Source organism: Gopherus flavomarginatus, chromosome 19 (genome assembly GCF_025201925.1).
Source record: "Gopherus flavomarginatus isolate rGopFla2 chromosome 19, rGopFla2.mat.asm, whole genome shotgun sequence".
Taxonomy (NCBI): Eukaryota; Metazoa; Chordata; order Testudines; family Testudinidae; genus Gopherus; species Gopherus flavomarginatus.
Window position 1 is genome coordinate 15,703,708 of NC_066635.1, and position 20,937 is coordinate 15,724,644.

General features: G+C 47.7%; 1 protein-coding gene across 4 annotated transcripts in view; it reads right to left on the reverse strand.

Annotated features, from left to right (window-relative positions):
• SGSM2 (small G protein signaling modulator 2) overlaps nt 1-20,937 on the reverse strand; it is a 132,816-nt gene that overhangs the window by 40,857 nt on the left and 71,022 nt on the right. For all 4 annotated transcript variants that reach the window (XM_050929145.1, XM_050929143.1, XM_050929144.1 and 1 more), the window contains exons 3-7: nt 13,410-13,572; nt 6,862-7,023; nt 1,569-1,636; nt 976-1,121; nt 395-529 (exon numbers count right to left, since the gene is read on the reverse strand). In XM_050929145.1, coding sequence (XP_050785102.1) covers nt 395-529; nt 976-1,121; nt 1,569-1,636; nt 6,862-7,023; nt 13,410-13,572 — 674 coding nt within the window. The remainder of the gene's footprint in view (nt 1-394; nt 530-975; nt 1,122-1,568; nt 1,637-6,861; nt 7,024-13,409; nt 13,573-20,937) is intronic.

Consider the following 20,937-nt stretch of genomic DNA (forward strand, 5'->3'; position numbering starts at 1 on the left):
CCAATTTTAATCCCTGCTTGATCCCATTTCTCTCCTTCCTTTTTCACTGGCAGGACGTATCACAGTTTAACTGGAAGGGGAGGTGGGTACCATTAGTGAGGTCTCCTGGGGAAAGGAGTCAAAGCTCCCCCCAACACCTGGGCTGAACCAGAAAGGATGGCACTCAGCATCCTTCCATCCCTGACGCTTGCATGGCTCATTCAGACGACGCATCCATCTTCTGCTGGGCCAGCTCAGGATTCAGATGCTGCTTCCGGAGCTGGATGGTCCAGAGGATAAGGGTTGGGGATTCAGGATATTCAAGTTCCATTCCTGGCTCTACCACGCTGAGCTAGCCAGCATTAATCTCGCTCCAGTCACAAGAACTCAACACACTTGATGCTCAGATACTTACTGGCTGGACCAGGACATTATTTTTCCCATACAGCAGGTGTGTCCTCGAATTCTGGTGCAAAGACTCCACGTATTCTCTAGCCGAAGCTGCAAATCGGTCTTCTGACATGCTCCCGCTTGAGTGCCGTTTCCGGATCTTGGAGACACGAGAGCCGTGGTTCAGCATGCAGGTTATATGGTACCAGTTGCAACTTGTATGAAGAGGCTGCTCAGAGCAGCAGCTCCACTAAAAAGGGCATCTCGAGAAATCTCTTTTGGATTGGACTTACTTTCTGCAGCCCTGGGTCCCTCAAAAGAGCCACCTCACCCCCGCCAAAGAGGCTTGCTGCTCCCCACGGCAGGGAATCAGCATAGGAGGTGAAACCCCTGGCATCTCAAGCCACAAAATTCCAAATCTGGATCTCAAGCCTTCCTAAATTGGGACGGGGGTGTGGGGACATTTGGAGCCAAATGGACATTTAGCGGTGCACAAAAGTGTTCTCCATTCCTGGAAATAGGTGGAGGCTGCCCGTGGGTGTTATCTAAATAGTCATCCACTCTTCTGCACCAATAACAGGGAAAGGGCATGCTGCAAATACCTACTCCCAGCGCCGGGCGTTTTGAGGGCGAGTCCTGGCGCCCATGAGCTCCATGGATCCGGTGTCTCTGAACCAGCTCGTCTGCTGACGGGTCTGTCCAGTAGTGGTCAGCTGTTTTCAGCTTGGTGTATTCTAGTGCACACGGCCCAACTAGGAGGACAGTAATGACAGAGGCTCTTTAAGAAGAACGGACATTTGTTCACACTCATTTTCCAGGTCAGATGGTAAACTGAGGCCCTTTCTGTTCATGTCTGGTGAAGCTAATGATCTCACAGCACGGGTTATAACCTCACTGTTCGGGCCAAATTCCCTCGCTTAATAAACCAGGTGCTGTTAGGAGACTGCAAGAGAAATATTGCTGAGCACATAATGCACAGCCACTACACAATTAGTACCTCCAATTCCCTGCTCTGGGACACCACACCTAGAATAAAACCAAATTCCATTCTGCTCTATCATCAAATCCAGCAATCAAATAGTAAAACAAGATGATCTCTCTTCATTCCCCGCCCCACCGCTCAGCTTCCAGGAAAATGCAGTAAGCAAAAAACAAAAACAAACCCTAAACCACCCGGAGCAAACAATGAACGTACTTACCAAGGAGAGAAGCTAGGATTGGTCCATAAACAGGATCTGCCAATAAAGCTTCTCTCTCATAATATTTGCTAGGAATAAAAAAAAAAAAAAAGTGGATTAGAGTCCAGTGTTGGTATTTTCAAAAGCTTACTTTCAAGTCACTTAGGAGCGTGAGTATGGTATGGTCAGGTATGTGCTCCTGAAAATGCTATCCATTGCTAGTTCCTAGCACAGCCTGCCCAAATAGAGTCCATGGCCTCAGGGGAGCGATACGCAGCCGTGCGCATTCTCCAGAGCTGCAGGGCAACTCTTCGGGTTTGATCCCGCGGACAGGCACTCCGGAGCATACTGTTATTCCCCGCAGTCCTGCTGAAGTCACTGGAAAGGTATGCGGGAGTAAGCACATGCTCAGGGGTAAAAGTTTACAGAAGGAGAGGCTCAGTTTTGAAGCAAAACCACAAAAACCTTATTAAATAGTAATTCTACAGCCAAGTGATCACCCCAACGGCAACTGCAGACAATTGAGTTACCTGGGTCTCAGACAGGCTCAACGTTAAGGTGATCACAACTAAAACAGGGGAAAAAAGTATGTGACGGTACCTCCCATAAGGCTCTATGGAAATATGCTTAGAAAGTGTTTTACGCTACGTATGCCGTGTAACATATCTCCGTAAAGGTTATGATCTACTGAATGTATTAATCCGATTTGTATGCATTTATCATTTTTGTATTTGATGTTATGACTGTTGGCTGTGTACTGGCTTGATTTCTAAATAACCTTAGTAGAGCATTTGGTCAGTTCCTGGAGAAAGGAATGTTGAAATTAAGTAGCTAATCAAGGAACACTTAAAGGACAATGGATCTTGGAATGCTCCAATCCACATAAGAAGTCTACTTGAGGATGTTCAAGGTGGCATGTAAACAGTGGATGCTACCTATAAAAACTGTGAGTCATGCATGGACATGTGACTTACCCAGGTGACTCCTAAACTCCATCTTGGAGCTGGACTTTGCATAGGAGTGAGGAGGGGGTCTCCACCCACAAGAGAAAGTCTATTTAAACCCCTGGGAGCCCCCTCCATTTGGTCTTCAGCTGGCTAAAGAGAGAGCATCTCTCAGGATACTTGAAAGAAACTGGAACAAAGGACAGTAACTACAGGGGGTGCAAGTGATTGCTGGACCCAGGCTAAAAGGAGATTAGTCTGTAAAAGGGAGCATTCTGGAACTGGTGAGGATCTTATCTGTATTCAAGTCTGATTAGACATAGATTTGCACATTTTATTTTACTTGGTGACTTACTTTGTTCTGTCTGTTACTACTTGGAACCACTTAAATCCTACTTTCTGTATTTAATAAAATCACTTTCTACTTATTAATTAACTCAGAGTATGTATTAATACCTGGGGGAGCAAACAACTGTGCATATCTCTCTATCAGTGTTATAGAGGGCAAACAATTTATGAGTTTACCCTGCATAAGCTTTACACAGGGTAAAACGGATTTATTTGGGTTTAGACCCCATTGAGAGCTGGGCATCTGAGTGCTAAAGACAAGTACACTTCTGTTAGCTGCTTTCAGGTAAACCTGCAGCTCTGGGGCAAGTAATTCAGACCCTGGGTCTGTGTTGGAGCAGACGGGAGTGCCTGGCTAAGCAAGACAGGGTGCTGGAGTCCTGAGCTGGCAGGGAAAGCAGGGGTAGAAGTAGTCTTGGCACATCAGGTGGCAGCTCCCAAGAGGGTTTCTTTGATCCAAACCGTCACAAAGTGATTTAATCTATTTTTAGAATATGTTTTTATATAAAATTATAAACAATTTTTTTATGTAGAATTGAAGAAGTCAACCATTTCCGCTCTTAGCACAATACACAAGAAACCCATAGATCATCACACTTCCACAGATCCAACAACCACCCCAGACATACTAAGAAATTTGTCATTTACAGTCACATAATCAGATACTGTAGAGTTTGCTCTGATGAGAAAGGCTGGGATACACCCTAAACACACTTAAAAAGTGCCCTCACAAAACAAGGACACTCCACCAGAGCCGTAGATCGCACCATGGAATGGGTCCACGCACCCCCAGGAAAGCCTGCTTCAATACAGAAAACAACAACAACCCACTGACAACACACCCCACTGGAACCCATAAGGGAAATCATCAAGCAGTATTTGACGGAAACCACATCCTGAAATATTTCCCCAACCCCCTCTTCTGGCCCTCCACCAACCTCCCAGCCGCGCCACGCTCATCATCAGAAGCAAGCTCCCTACAGACCAGGACACAGCAACTCAAAGCAGCACCAGACCCTGTCAGAACAACAGATGCAAAACCTGCAGATACATCTCCCCTGCTACAATGATTCACACCCCCTACAACACACTGTTCAAGGTCCACAGGTCCTACACACGCCTATCACAAAACATGGTGCACCTCATACCGTGCATCAAATGCTCCAATAACAACTATGTGGGTGGAACCAGACAATCACTATGCTCTTGAATGAACTGACACAGAAAATTATAAAAGGACAAAAATACCATAGCACTCTCGGGTGAACACTTTTCACATACTGATCACTCCATATCTGATCTTTCAATACTTATCCTCAAGGGAAAACTCAACACCTTCAAAAGATGAGCCTGGGGATTTAAATTCATAGCTCTGCTAGACACCAAGAGCTTTGGACTTAACTGGGACACTGGTTTTATGGTTCTTCACGACAAGTTGTAACACACCGCACTGCTGGCTAACCTTTAATTGCCCACTTCATTTTAAGATGTTTCCAACAGCATGTGTGAACCCCTTATGCTTAACAATCTGTCCCAACTTGTACTTACCTTCCCCAGACCTGAAGAGCTCTGGGTGGTTCGAAAGCTTGTCTCTCTCATCAACAGGAGTTGGTCATCAAAGATTACCTTACCCATCTTGTCTCTCTGAACGTAGTATCATTTTGCTTGTATCTTCCACTAGATGGGGCTCAAACTCTACGCTATTTCCAATTTCCTAAAGGTGAACATCTCCAAACCACCAAGAAGTGATGTAATTCCACTGACCAGGAATATTCTCTCGCTTCAAAGAAAACTTTTCAACGTAATCGGCATGGGCTCAAATACAGTCAGCAAGGAAAACACAACAATACAAAACAAAAAAATAACCTTGATGGTGCTTTAGAAGCAAAGAGACAAGACTTCCCTCATCCCAGGTCCAGGACCCAAGACTGGCAGGGCTGGACTGGGAACAGATACAGGACTGGGCTGGACTGGGAACCAGTTTTACTGAGAGAAGGTTGGGTTGGCCAAATTAGGCACCCACAACTACATGTGCTTGCACTGCACCAGATACGTATATCTCCATGCTTCACGTGCACCTTGCTGGCCAAGTGCCGGTGCAAACAGAGCACCTGGTTTACAGAGATAATTTAGGCAATCGTGCACACCTAACTTTGAAAACATGGCCCCAAATCTTGTAGATTGAGGAAGTAACCATTATACTCCCGAAAGAGGGGTGCATTTCTGCAGCATTGTGGTGTGTTTGAAAAAGATCGTGGGCCTCACTCATGCTACCCTGCTATCAGGGGAAAAATCTGCTTAACACAGGAGGAGAGTTAGCCCAGAGGTCTTGAACCAAAATACCTCCATGGGGGACATTCACAGGATACCCCCATGCTCCATACGTCTCCAACACACAAATCACAAATGGCTGTTTAAGCAAACTGGGATCAGATGCCACCAACTTGGCATGTTATTTGAACATCACGAAGACTTTTCTCTTCCCTCTCAACAGGAAGATAGACCAGGAAAATATAGTCCTCTTCTGACCTGCTGCCAAGGAAAACGTAACCCAGACTTTGGAAATACGGCGGGAGAATGAAAGAGCCTATATACTTTAACTGCCCCTGTGGACCCCCCCCCAAATACCATTCCCCTTTGCAAAACCAAGCATACGTCTCCATTGATAAGCACAGCACTGAGAGCAAAGCAAGTGACATCTTTGGTGGCCAGGGATTTTGCTCTTATTTTGTGACTAACCTAGGCCAGGCCTCAGGGTTTCCACCATTCCTTTCTTCTGAGGCCACCAAAGTCTCCCCAATATACTCCTCATTCTACTGCGTTAGCTGTGGGGGTGGAGAAGACGAGGTGAGGACAACCTCGCTGGGGAGCCCAATGCAGGAGGAGACTTGAGTAGAATGCCAAAGAGCTTGGTCGTGTCTGCTAGAATCCAAATGCATCACATCCACAAGGTGCCTGAGCTCTCTGCCAGCCTCGAAGGGGGAAATATCCGTCACAAACGTAACCCTTCCAAATAAAGGCAACATGTCGTCACAGATCTGACCTATTCCAATCAGACCTTCCTACTGTTTTCTAAATTTTCACTCCTCACCTCCTTTTGCTCCCTTCTCCCCTTTCTCCCTTTCCTCCGCAGAGGGCACGTACTCCCCTGGCACGCTACAGCTTCTTGCTTATGAGTCTCAAAAGCGCCTAAATGACTTCGGTGCCTAATCCTTATTGCAATTTGCTAGTCAAGAGAACTTAGGTGCCTACATCACTTAGGGCAGTGGTTCTCAACCAGAGGCACATGTACCTCTGGGAGTATGCAGAGATCTTCCAAGGGGTACATCAACTCATCTAGATATTTGCCTAGTTTTACAACAGGCTACAGAAAAAGCATTAGCAAAGTCAGTACAAACTAACATTTCATACAGACAATGGCTTGTTTACACTGCTTAATATACTATCCACTGAAAATGTAAGTATAATATTTATATTCCAATCAATTTATTTTATAATTATATGGTAAAAACAAGAAAGTCAGCAATTTTTCAGTAACAGTGTGCTGTGACACTTCTGTGTTTTTATGTCTGATTTTGTAAGCAAGTCGTTTTTAAAACGAGGTGAAACTTGGGGGTACGCAAGACAAATCAGACCCCTAAAAGGGGTCCAGTAGTCTGGAAAAGTTGAGAGCCACTGACTTAGGGTCCTTTGATAATTTTACCCCTAGACCGTAGCCAGCTGACATTCTGAAACGTTTAAAAAAAGTAGTAAAAAAAATATTTTTAAAAAAAATGTGTACGATTTTTGTACTGGTTCTTTGAGCTTTCCCGCAGAGTGACCTTAACCAAAACTTCCAAACATTGTCACAAAGTTTGAAAAACAAAACACAAATTGTTGGGGAAATTTTTTTTTAAACTTTTTTCTGCTCAGCTCTGAGTTTGCAGGTGGGACACTGACGACATTCGCTACTGCAAAGACAGGCACACCTTGGTCCAACAAACAAAACCTTTGCACTGCCAGCTGTTTGGTCCCCTCTTTACCTGCAGTTGTCCACCAGGTACTGGACGATTTTGTCCAGCACTTTCTCAATCAAGGCTGTCCGCACCCAGATGTGTCTGATGGCCTGCGGCGTCAGGACAGGTGTTTTGCTTGAGGTAGAGCCCTGCCTCTTGAGGGATTCCTGGCCATTCGGCTGATTTTTCCTGCAAAACGGATACAGTGAAAGTTGTTGGAGTCCAGATTCTTTACTTTGACAGAGCTCTGCGTGCACATGTATTGGAATATACAAAATGCATCAGATGAAATCAGATGCGAACATTGTGTTTTATGTTCACTGCTGCACTGGGGCTTTGGGGTTATCAAGGTTCCCTCCCCACTCTTAACTCTAGGGTACAGATGTGGGGACCTGCCTGAAAGACCCCCCTAAGCTTATTTCTACCAGCTTAGGTTAAAACTTTCCCAAGGCACAAATTCTTCCTTGTCCTTGGAACGGTATCGCTGACACCACCAAGTGAGTTAGACAAAGATTTAGGGAAAGGACCACTTGGAGTTCCTGTTTCCCCAAAATATTCCCCAAAGTCCATTCACCCCCTTTCCTGGGGAGGCTTGAGACTAATATACCAACCAAACAGGTAACCAAGGTGAGCACAGACCAAACCCTTAGGTTTCTAGGACACTAAAAACCAATCAGATTCTTAAAAACATAACTTTTCTTTATAATAAAGTAAAAGAAGCACCTCTGTAAAATCAGGATGGAAGGTAATTTTACAGGGTAATAAGATTTAAAACACAGAGGATTCCTCTCTAGGCGAAACTTTAAAGTTACAAAAAAACAGGAATAAACCTCCTTCTTAGCCTAGGGAAAATTCACAAGCTAAAATAAAAGATAATCTAATGCATTTCCTTCCTATTACTTACAATTTGTAATCTTAGATGCTTAGTTCAGGTATGGCTTTAGGAGATGTATTCTCCCTGCACTGACTCCTCGCTGACCGCGAGAGAACACACAAAGGGATCAAAGCAAAAACTTTCCCCCACAGATTTGAAAGTATCTCCTCCCCTTATTGGTGCTTTTTGGTCAGGTGCCAACCAGGTTATTTGAGCTGCTTAACCCTTTACTGATAAAGGAGGGATTTTTTGCTACCCTTAGCTGTATGTTTATTACAGGGGTGCTGGGATCCAGAATTTTATTTAGCCCATTATGAAGAAAGGGCCAAAAGTGACGAATAATTTGGGGTGCCTCCATTTTGGGGATAACCAGATAGAGGTTTTAAAGGGGCCTGATTTTCAGGGGCCAGATGTTTAGTACCCTCTGAAAATCAGGTCCCTTGAAGGCATCTCAAGTTGAAACCCCAACTTCTGGGACACTCAAAATCACTAAAAGCAGCAAAGAGTTCTGTGGCACCTTATAGACTAACGTATTGGAGCATGAGCTTTCGTGGGTGTATACCCCATGCATCTGATGAAGTGGGGATTCACCCACGAAAGCTTATGCTCCAAAAGTCTGTTAGTCTATAAGGTGTCACAGAAAACTCTGCCGCTTTTACAGATCCAGACTAACACGGCTATCCCTCTGATATTCAAAATCACTAGTCACTTCGCAGGGACCCATTTACAAAAAGTCAAATCGGAATCCGCAGGCAGTTTTTGAAATCCCCCCAAATGTGGGGACATTTGGGATCTCATCCTACTTCCCCCTCTAGAGTGGCTCCATTAGATTAGACACACTGTATAGCAGGTCCATTGAACCCAGAGGAGCTGCTCTTCTGGTGTGGCTGAGACTGCATCCCAACAGAGCAAAAATCTAAATGTTCCAGAGAATCAACTGCCTAAAAGGGGCAGACGTTTATTTCTAATCAAATGTAACCGCAAACTTCACTTAGTCCTTGTAGAGATGCAGGAAGGACCGTAGAAAGGATGGATGCTGACATTCAAATATTAACGTCTGGAGATTCATCAACTGCACTTCGACAGTATCCTCCATCCTGAAGGATCTCAAAGTGCTTTGTCAGCTGTGTATGTGACAGCCACCATCTTGGGCAGATGCACTCGGGATCTCGAGAACTAAGAGCATGAGCTGCTATAGTCTGAGTTTAAGAGCCAAAGATTTCTACTTGGAGTCATAAGACTCTAGATTCCCTGTGGATCAGGCAGTTGGGGGACCCGTAAAACACTGATCAATGGGTTAGACCAGTGGTCCCCAACGTGGTGCCCATGGGCGCCATGCATCTATCTGTGCCCATGTACTGACCAGTGGACAAGCATCCGCCGAAAAGTGGCAACGTCAAGAGGCATCGCCGCTGAAAAGCATCATTAAGTGGCGTCGCCACTGAAATGCCGCTGATTTTTGGTGACATTTGGCAGCGACACCTCTTGACGTTGCTGCTTCTCGGCGGCATTTTGGTGGATGCTCGTCCGCCAGCCACGGTTCTCGGTGGCTCGTCATACGGCGCCTGCCAAAAAAGGTTGGGGACCACTGGGTTAGACCTTCATCCAACACCCAAAATGCAGCCACCTCTGGGATGGAAGGCAGCAGACCCATGAATAACTGGAGCACAGCATGCTGCACAAGAGCGGGGGCAGTGGGAAGGGAATTATGGAAAATCTCTTCTCTTAGGAAAGTTCCATGACATCTTTGATGATTAGAGAACAGCCATCGGGGTATTTTTTTTTTTTTAAAGGGTCATGTCCAAGTGATTTGGGTTGAGAACCAGAGGGTTTGGCCTGAGATTTTAACAATGAATTCAGGGTTTCCAAAGGGCTAGCCAGTGGCAGTGCATTTGATCAAAACTCATCCAAGTCCCAGTGAAATAAACAAAGGAATGGGAGGTGGCTGCTGGGGGACTGCAGTGGCTACAGAACACACTTGCAAAGCAATGCAGAGATCAGACCACTCTGTGGTGTAGCTCAGGTAAAGGAGGCGAGTTCGAGGGAGACGTATGCAGAGCCCAGCCGGCTCCAAAAGCTGGGGAAGGCGCATGCTAGTCAGCAGGACGGGGCAAGAGGTGGGGCTCATTTCAAGGAAACAGATAATTAAACAGAACGGATTATATTCGCTGAGCCAGACTCATCCCTGGGAGGCATCAGTGGATTATGCCAGGGATGAATTTGTCCCACTGTCTCAGTCAATCTGCTCTTAAATCAGAACAGGTGTTATCTGGCTTTGATAGGGGCCGGTGCACCAAATGCAGAGGGGCAGAGTTGAGCAGCAGCTCTTTTGAACGCCGTACTCAGCAATAAGGTCTGTGTCTAGCAGCAGTTCCCATGCGGCAGGTTATTGATTGGCCTGGCTCGACCCTACTTTTCTTTGGATTTTTTACAAAACAGCCTCCAGCCTATTAAAGGAAATGGCCCAATTGCACACGCTATGCTTTAATCGATTGATTCTTAACATAAGCTACTAACCCAGGGCCAGATTCGGGCTGCCCCCCGGAGGTGCCCAGGCATGCCAGTTCTGTCCTGCACACACTCCCTCCCCAGGCCATTTCTTGGTGCAGAGATTGACAGGCCCACCACACAATGGGAAGCAGTTCAGTGAGCTGTGCAAATACGAAATTGACACCACTGCGTTTTCCCAGGATTTGCATTCCACTGCCCAGACAGCACACTGGCTGGCCTACCCCTGTTCACATCAGCCTCTCATCTGCTGTGCACGGTTGTCCTCACTTCCCCTTCACGCTTGGAGCCATGTTCATTTCCCTTCCCACTGGCAGCAAGCTTCATATTTCCTGCCATCCAGGAGTTTATTGCCTTACAGGCCAATATTGATTATCCTTATTGACGCCAACATTCATACGCTCGGAACCTGGCCAGGGATGCTTCCTGATCCAGTGCCAAACTGGATTAAGCCATGTAAACATCATTCTGAACCTTCCCTCCGCCCTAGGAATCGCCGGTCCAAGGTAAAACCATATGGGATAGCGAGTTACAAATCCAACAGTCACTTGTCACTATTGATATAATTAGTGACCTGCACAGAGTTGGAATCAGAGGCTGATCTTTGTAGCTGAGTTTGCTGCCTATAGCTTCCCCGTTTCTTAAAGGTGACCTACAAAGGGAAAAAGAGAATGGGCTTGTGCCCTTTTTTGCTTCTTTCTGATGCACTAAGGTGACCTGAAACGGGAGCGCTTTTTTTCCTCCCCCCTCTGTTTTGCATCAACACGGCTTGTGCCATTAGTTACGCAGCACAGAAGGTGAACGCTGCTCCATACAGAACGCCTTTAATGTGGCAACCGACGAATAATATAAGAAATGAAGAATATAAATACCACCATCAGAACAGCCACCCCGAACGCTTCACCTAACGAGGCAGTGCACCGGATGTAGAAAACAATTTACTGTAACGTGCTTGCATTCCTGCCAAGTGCACAGTCTGGCCCCAACTCGGGAAAGCACTTAAGCATGTGGACTAAAGCCATTAGTCTGGAAGCTCTTTGAGGCAGGGACAATCTTCTTGTTTGGTGTCTGTACAGCACCTTGCACAATGGGGTGCTGGTCCATGACAGCGACTCCTAGGTGCTGCCACAACCCAAACCAATAGCCGTAAGAATAACCGTGCCCAGTCAAGGCAGCTGTTAAGTATGTGACATCAGTGGACTTAAGAACACGCTTAAGGGCACATCTACACTGCCCCACAGTTTGGACTACTGGGGTGTGAATAGCAACGCACCCCAAAGTGCTGCGTTCTAACTCCGCTATGCGGACGCTGCAGGCACAAACTAAAAGGCTCCCCCTTCCCAGTAATGTAATTCTCTTTGCATTAATGTGCACGCTTAGTTTGCACCTTCAGCGTCCAAACGGGCGAGTTACAGCGCAGCACTGCAAACTGTGGGGCAGCATAGGCAGGCCCTAAGTGCTGTCCTAACTAGGGATGCTTCTGTGAATCAGAGCCCCAGGAATAATTATAGCAGTGGAGCCAGTTTCTCCGAGTTGATACATTCAGTGAACTGAATTCAAGTCTCATCTGCTCTGTTTTGTTAGAGGTCCCAGCTGGAGGTCCTGGAGCGGTGGACTGGGAGTTCTCTCAGCCTTTAGTTGAAGGGGCGTGGATGCTGAATTTTTAACAAAAAAGTGTCTTTCTTCCAAACGTTTAAACCAGACCAAACGAAATGGAAAAAGTCGAGATTTTAAATAAATAAAGAGGCAAGAGATGAATGAAAAAGATTGGCAAAGGAAAGAGTTTGTTAAACGTATATCAATAAAGTTAAATAAAAGGTAAGTGTTGGAAAAATAAACAGAAAGGAGGCAGGGTTAAAATAGCTAATTTAAATAAATGTTTACATGATTCAGAAACATCACAGTGGGTGACCTAATATCTTTTACTGGAACATCAATTCATGCTTACTGGAGACCTGTATAACTACAGGAACTTAGTGCAACAAGCTAGTCAAGAGACCAAAGGTTCCTATTAGTGCAAAGACTCTTGTCCGGGTTCAGCAGCCCCATTGTGCACGGTGCTGTATAAACACATTGGAAGATGCAGTCCTTTCCCCAGTCCAAGGCCCTGATCCTGCAAAGACTTATGCACTTGAGTAGTTCCACTGACTGTGAGTAACACGGAGCATGTGCTTTAGACTTCCCAGGATCAGGGCTTCAAGTTCTTCACCTCAATGGGACTACTCGCATGTTTAAAGCGAGGTCCATATTTACTACCTTGCTGAATCAATCAGGGCCTGACCACTGTTACCTTCCTCCTCCCGCCTATTGTCTGTTACAGTCGTTGGTTTATCTCATCATTTATTAGGTCCTGATGCTGGAATGAGCTCTACGCAGGGGGGACTCCTACTCCTAAATGACCTCCGCTGAATCCACGGGCAGGAAGGACACTGCAGGATCATGGCCTTAAAGTGGAAGCGCCGTGGGGAAGGGACCAGGTCTCGCTGTGTGTTCAGACAGCGCCTAGCTAGTACAATGCTAATTGTGGTGTATTGAATCCAGTGTCACTTGCACTCTTCCTCTAGCAGGCCTATCAGGTCTCCTAACGCACGTAGAAAGAAAAAGGGTGATCCAGGAGAACAAACAAGCACGCAAAGATAAACATTCAAGCCTTCTTTACTCCATAAAGAACCGGCCTCTGCCACAAGGCAGGCAAATCGCTCCATCTGGCACTGGTTTTGGCAAAGGGCGAGCTGAGACTTCTGCCTTTTCGCTAAGCTCTGTTTATTCTGTTACCTGATCCCACCTACCTCCACCCAATCTGTCTGCTCTGTCCCCCTCTCACATCCTGGCCGATACCTAGACAGTGAGCTGGCTGTGAGCAGCGACTGTCTTCTGTGTTATTTGGCTCAATGGCACCTGGTATAATCCGGGGTCCTGACCCTTGACTGGGGTTTCTGGGCACACCGTGATGCACGTAATGAGTAAAAGAAAAAAGAGCGCAAACCTAGCTCTCATCCTGTGGCCCTTTGCCACTCACCTGTGAACATTTGAACTTTTGAAAATTTTGACAAAAATTAATTTTCGACAAGTTTTTCAATCGTTTTTCTGACCGGTTGAATTTTTTCCCCCAAAAGTAGTTTTCCGAGCAGCCATACCTGTTCCCTTCAAGCCGCCATGACTTTCTCACATGAAGAACAGCCCTTGGCCTTACCTGCCTTCCGCCTGCTGCTGCAGCTCCTGCGCTTTCTTACATATGTCCCCAGCTACCGCGTACGTCTTGCCAACTTTGGTGAAGAGGGCAGCGACCTTATCGGTCCGGAGGAAGCCGGCGGCTCTGCGTTTCAGCATGTGCAGGAGGCACGCCTCCACCACACCTGGAAAAGGAAAGGAGACATTGCCATGAGCACTCAGATCCTCCACTCCATTCTTCTTGGCAAGTGTCAGCAAGGAGAAGAAAGTCATCTAACGAAACAAATCTAATACCGGGGGTGGGGGTGAGAGAATATGGGCCAGGGTAGTAAGTAATGAGGACCCAAGGGTTCTATTCCTGCTTGAGCTGTGGACTCATTGTGTGACCTCAAACAAATCACTTACTCGCTCTGTGCCTCAGTTTCCCCATCAGGAAAGCAGGGATAACAATACACTTACCAGTCCCACGGGAGTGTCATCAGGTTTGCTAATTGCGCTGACAGCCTGGGATGAAAATTGGACTCTGCAGCCAGGAACCTGCATAAACCCAAATATCCTGGCAGGTGTCTGTATCTATGTTTATACTTTTTCCTGTGGACATTATTTTGTGCCTCAGAGAGCCACTGATGTGGATTACATAACAGGAGGCTGGCCTTCTAGGAACTGAAAAGCAGAGAGAAGACCAGCTCTTGTAGTTGGTAATGGAGCACTTGGGTTTAAGCAGGCTGCCTGGTCACTGCAGTCACTGCTGAAGGGAAAACCCAGTCAGACCTGCTGGGTAGAAATGGTGAAGATACAGGATGCTGTAGCCCCAGGGTCCAGTCTAGGTATGGGAGAATCATGTGACCCCACTACAAGAGAGATAAAAGCCTGACACCTGAGAGGGTGCACTCAGAGAGACCAGGACAGGGACAGAGATACAACAAAGGCTGCCAGGCGTCTGGTCAAAAAGGGACCCTAGCAGCTCTGGTCAGCACTGCTGACCGGGCTGTTAAAAGTCCGGTCGGCGGTGCAGTGGGGCTAAGACGCCCTGGTTCAGCACGGCTCCCAGAAGTGGCTGGCACGTCCTTCTGGCTCCTAGGCGCAGGGGAGATCAGGGAAGCTCTGCATGCTGACCCCGCCCCGAGTGCCGGCTCCGCAGCTCCTATTGGCCAGGAACAGCAGGCATTGGGAACTGCAGAGGCGGTGCCTGCATGCACTGGGGGTGGGGGGAGGGGAGAGACAGCATGCACAGCCATCAGGCTGCCCTGTGCCTGGGAGCTAGACATGCTGGTCACTTCCAGGAGCTGCGTGGAGCCAGGGCAGGCAAGGAGCCTGCCTTAGCCCTGTTAAGCCACCTGAGGTAAGCACTGCCCGGCTGGAGCCCAAACCCACATCCCAATCCTCTGCCCCACGTTGGAACCTCCTCCCACTCCCTAGCTCTCTCCCAGAGTCCACACCCCCACTTGCACCTCAACCCCTTACCTCAGCTCTGAGCCCCCTCCCACACGCCAAACCCCTTGGCCTGAGCCCGGAGCCCCCTCCTGCACCCCAAACCCCTCATTCCTGACCCCACCCCAGAGTCCACACCCTCAGATGGAGCCCACACTCCATCCCTCCCCACAACCCCTCGCCCAAGCCCCCTCCTGTACCCATAACCCCTCATTTATGGCCCCACCCCAGAGCCCGCACCCCCAGCTGCAGCACTCACCTCCTCCCACACCCCAACCCCCTGTCCCAGCCCAGGGCCGACGAGGTGGGGGGAAGCCGGTACAAATTACCAGGGCCCATCCCCGGCCCAGTCCGCCCTTGCTGGGGGGCCTGAAAAAATTTTTTTCACCGGGGCCCGAACCCACTCTCGGCAGCCTCCCCTAGCCTAGTGAAAGTGAGTGAGGGTGGGGGAAAGCAAGCGACAGAGGAGGCAGGGGGATGGAGTGAGTTGGGGGCAGGGCTTCAAGGAAGGGGTGGAGCAGGGGGCGGGTGCAAGGGTATTTGGTTTTGTGCGATTACGAAGTTGGCAACCCCTTCCTGCAGCTAGCTCCATACCTGTGACGCTACCGTGCTGTGATGTTCGTTTTGCAATTCTTATCGTGACAGCTCTGAAGTTCACCAGCCAACTAGTGACTCCCAAAGCCCACACTGGTTTTACTTCAGTCTTGCACAATTCCCCCCAGAAAACTGAACGTTACACTTCAGCGGCTGCAAAGAGCCATGAGACTAGGGTGGACAACAGCTGAGCAATCAGGGGGAAAAAAGCCATTCACGTCTACTAGTGTTTAAATCTAGCCTGCAAATGACTCATCCAGTCAACGCTGTACACAAAGGAGGACAAGATCGCTTACTCATTGAAAAAGTAAGTCCCTGAAGCCTCTGCAGAGCACTCACCCCCCTCCGGAGTCTGCTTTCCAGCCTCTGAGCAATGTTCTCCCATGTTTATTGATTGCAATTTACCACTGACTGTCTGCTGCTAACATTGCAACATTACATTTTCGTCACAAATAACAAACTGCGTTCCATCCGTTCCAACATACATTACCTCCGCATTAGAACCTGGCAGCTAAGCATGAAAAATGCAGTACCTGCCTGCACTCTGAGCTCAAACTTGCCAGGTGCTGAGTCCTTCCTGCACCTTCCTCTCTCAGGCTTATACGGCTCCCATGTCTGTAGCATCTGAGCACCTCGCAGTCTTTAATGGATCCATCCTCCCAACACCCCTACAAAGTACAATGATCCCCATTTGGCAGACAGGAAACTGACGGATTCTTTACGATGTTTAGCCACCCGAAGATACAGACAGAGGCTTTTGAAAATCCTACTGGGCTCCAACGGGCTCACACCTCTGATTGACACAACTATGCTGGCAGCAGCTGGACTGTAGAGACAGCCCCAGCTGGCACGTGAGTCAGCATGTTGAGTTAAAGGCCAGTTTTGAGAGCTGACCCTGTAGTAGCTAACTCAAGTGAAGAACACACTTTTTTCACCCAAATCTCTCTTTGTATCTCAGTTCCTCATCTGTAAATGGGGATAACAATACTCCCTTTCCCCTTTGTCTTGTCTATTTAGACTGTAAGCAATTGTATTTTTTACTATATGTCTGTACAGTGCCTAGCGCAATGGGGCCCTGATCTCAGCTATAAATAAATAATCAATCATAGGAATAGTAATAATCCACACCAATCTCCACAGGTCTCCTAGTCTGTTTAAAATCAAGGCTGTACGGTGAGTTTGTACTCTACCTCAAGTGCCTCTGCAATCAATCCTCTGGACAAGAGTACCTTCCTCAGTGCACTTGCAATAGCCACTCCAGATAAACTCTCATCTGTAGGAAAATTCTAAACACAGGCCTCGCTCCAAACAAACAGACGGTTTGAATCATCCTAGTTTTATTGATAGCTCCTTGCAAACGCACTGGACCTGGGGAGAGATTAGAATGCATTTCATGCTTATCCTTCATCAACAAAAGGCTTTCATGTGTTTTCACTTTTAATTAAAGCATTCAGGCTGTCCATCAATCAGTTCCTTAACCAGGGATCCTTAAGATCATACAGTCCGCTGGTTTAATAGGGTGAACAGCAAACAGTGGCCACTATCTTGGAAACCAGATGGATAAAATACCAATCCATTGATTTTATTGGGTGCACATTTCCCCATGTTAGAAATCGCTGGTGTTTGAAGGCTACTTCCATTGTCATTTACATTGCGAGGGTTATTATTAGTGTAAAGTATTCATAAGCCTCTAAAGTCACTGCCACTTACCCTTCCCGGTTGTAAAAAGTGAACGTCGTAATTTGTGGAGTTCTATTAATACACGTTTAGTTCCCACTTACTGTTCCCCAGTTGAACTGTAAATGCAGCTACAAACAAGTTTGCAGATCTCAGAAATGGCAAGTCACGTGTACCTTTTATTTTCAAACATTATTGGTTAGTGTTATTTACATAACGGTAGCATCTGGAAGCCCTACCCAAGGCCAGAGCCCCATTGTGCCCAGGCACTGTACACTCAGGACATGCCTACATTGTAGTCAGAGGTGCGACTGTGTCCGCTGCATGTGTAGCCATCCCCGAGCTAGCCTGGATCTGGGTAGCTGAAATAACAATAGCAGCAAAGCTGGGGCAACCTGGACTACATGACCCCACCCGGGACCCTGAGTATGTACCTGAGTGGCTAGGAGAGCCAGGAACTCAGCCCAGATCTCCTGGGTGCCAGCCCAATGCCTTAGCCACAAGACCATCCCCATCCGAAGGCAAACGTGGACCCCACTTGAAATTCCTGGCCTCCTTCCACTGTGCAACCTTCTCACAGTCTCCTAAGGACCACTCTGATGAGAAATAAACACACAGAGTGTCGTTTGCAAGAGGCGGAATGCATTCCGGCAATGAGAAAAGCAGACCGTTCAGCAGTGAATCCCTCGTCAGCACGTTATCCCAGAGTAGAGCTGAGAACGCTGAGAGTGGAACAGACAGGACGATTTGAAAGCTAGCATTCGCATCAAGGACTTTCAGAACCAGAAGGAAGCAACAAGGAACAGCACGGCCCACAGGGAAGCTGCCATCACCCATCTGCATCACACACACGACGTTACAGCTCTGAGGCATCGCCCCACTCGAAGGCGCGCAGCGGATGTGGGCAAATAGAAGGAAATACCAACGAGACGCAGGAGAAGGTGGATGGTGGAGACATTAAGACAGCTGGAGTGAGAACTAAAAAGAAGGACCAGTCTGTACCAAAGGGCTGTGGAGCACTTGGCCGGGTGCATCTGGAGGGGCACGTGTCAGAGTGGGGAGCCTCAGAGAGAAGCCAAGCTGGGTAGCTTGAAAGTTTCAGCTACTGAGCATTGGGCAAAGTAATTCTACTTTTCCAGCCTGGGTGGTAAATTCAAGTACCTTATCCCCGGGGTGCTAGATAAGGGCTCAGTGTGTTCCTCTTAGACCCACAACCCATCCCAGGTACCAGACTGCTGATCATTTCCCTACTTTCCTGTACCGTTAGGGCTCTGTTGGGGGTTTTCAGATGCAGCCTCGCCACGGGGCTGCCCTGGGAACATTACTGTGGCATTATTATTATTGTTGCATTACAGTAGAACCTAGCGGCCACTGCCCCGGGGCCTCAGCGTGCTAGTGGTGTACAAGCACACAGCAAAAGGCAGTTCCTGACCCCAAGAGCTCACAGTCGCAACAGACAGAACAGACACAGGGCAGGAGGGGAAACTGAGGCAGGGAGCAGGAAAGTGACTTGCCCAAGGGCTCAGAGCAGATTGGGGGTAGAGCCAGCAACAGAACCCAGGTCTCTTGACTCTGGTGCTCTAGCCACTAGACCCCGTCACTCCCTGTGAATCGCATGGTTTAAAGCCTGGGGATCAGGGCATGCAGGCGCCACTCCAGGGAATACCAGAGCTGGTCCCCTACAGATACTGCTAAGGGAAAAACTTCCAGCACTGTTGCACGTGGTGAGCACGCACATCAACTATGGATTGGACATGAGCAAGCCCTCGAAGAAGCAGTTGCACTTATGCTCTCTCAGCAACTACAGGGTTCCCATTCTGCACATCTTGGGCCATGGGCTCCACTGCCCCAAAGAAGCCCACTGGTCCAGCAAGCCTGATATCCCGCATCCAGCGCTGGGATACTGCCCAACGGCTAATGATTCCTAAGACAGCAAGCCCTGTGTTCCCCAGCCATACAGTGTAACAAAGCAGAGTGGAGGAACAGGACAGCCCTGCCTGATCCCTCAGCAGTTGGCTCATACCATGAGGCAGGAGCTTTGATCCAGTCCGCCCCCAGATGGGATGGTCAGCTATTGTTTTCCTGTGCTCTGGCCTAAGTAGGAGTCTCGGGCTGACTGCATCCTCCCCGTGAGAGGGGCTGTCTCTGCTCTGAGACAGTGCGCTGTGCAGCGGGGGCGAGCGCTGCACAGATGCTCGTGGGGATTCATGAGTCCAATGAAGCCGCACAAGAAGAACAGAGCGTGCTCCCAGAGTGGGGAAGCACAGAGCTGCTCTTTCCGGCACGACTGCCGAGCCTGTCCCGTGTAAGGATCCCAGCCCAAAAGCAGCTCGGAGGGGGAGGGAGGTGGCAGCCACCGGCACGTCACTGAAAAAACCATGCAAGATGTTTCAAATAAAGCAGAAATAATTGGTCGGGGTAGAACAGAGTCGGAAAGAGAAGCATCGCTGTTGCTTAGGAACCGTATTTTTTTTTAAATAAGACAAAATATTAATGAAACAAATTTAGTAAAAACCACAGCCGAGATGGCTTTAATTATTAACATTCGCTGTGGCTGCTATCAAGGATAATCTCCACCCCGATTTAATTATGCCATTGTGACATTTTTCATCACCACTAGTCATGAAAATGCTACTTACTTGACTAGAACACATGCGTAACGTACATGTGAAGGGAAATGGCAGGAAAGGCATTTGACTGAACCATTGCACTCAGCATTCGGAGGTACTTGTCCTATTTCGGTGGACAGAAAGACGGCCTTGTGGTTAAGGCACCGGCATGAGGATCAGGAGAGTTGGTTTCGATCCCTGGATCCACCTACTGTGCGACTGTATCATTTAATTTCTCTGTGCCTCAGCTGTCTCTCTGCACAATAGGGATAATAAGATGCTCTTTGTCTTACCTGTTTAGGCGATAAGGTATTCATGGCAAACTTGGCCAAATGGGCAATTTCAAATGGGTTTAAAGCACATGCAAAACCCTGCTGGTTCTTGGGGGCTGAACGGCTGTATTAGGCTCTTGCCAAAGAAGATCGAGAAGTGACTGTCACTGGGGTAGGATGTGGAAGTACCTTCATGGGGCAAAAATACCTGGTATTTTCAGACGCTAATCTACCAGAGAAAGGCATAATGAGAACCAATGGCTGGAAGCTGCCTCCAGGCAAATTCAAATCTGAAATAAACCTCAATTTTTTTTTATATAGTAAATGTGATCAAAATCTGGAACAAATTACCAAGGGAAGCGATGAGTTCTCACACACTTTAAGTCTTCAAATCAAGACTGGATGCTGCCCTGAAGATATGCTTTAGTCAAACAAGTTATTGGGTGATATACAGGAGTTAACGGGATAAATTCTCTGGCCGGGGATATAAAGGAGGTCAGACTGAAAAAATTACCAACATTCTGCTAACAGAACTGCAGCCAGGGATTACTTCATGCCTCTCTGAAAGGCAGCCATTTCTGAAGTCGGACATGGCAGCTATTTAAGAACGTGTCACGGTGCCACACTACAGTTTATTAGGTCGAGTTGTAACGTGTTGTGGGAACAGCTCATCTCAAGCACCTCTTCTACCGCTTGGTGTATTGGAAGGTATCAACTCACCCAGAGCGGTTTCTTACAGCACTTCACAGCAAGCTAGAGACACTTAGAAAGGCCATCAATAGGAGTGTGCCAGACAGTTACAATGAGCAACAAGGAGTACTTCCAATAGCATATCAGGGTTGGAAGGGACCTCAGGAGGTCATCTAGTCCAACCCCCTGCTCAAAGCAGGACCAATCCCCAGACAGATTTTTGCCCCAGATCCCTAAATGGCCCCCTCAAGGATTGAACTCACAACCCTGAGTTTAG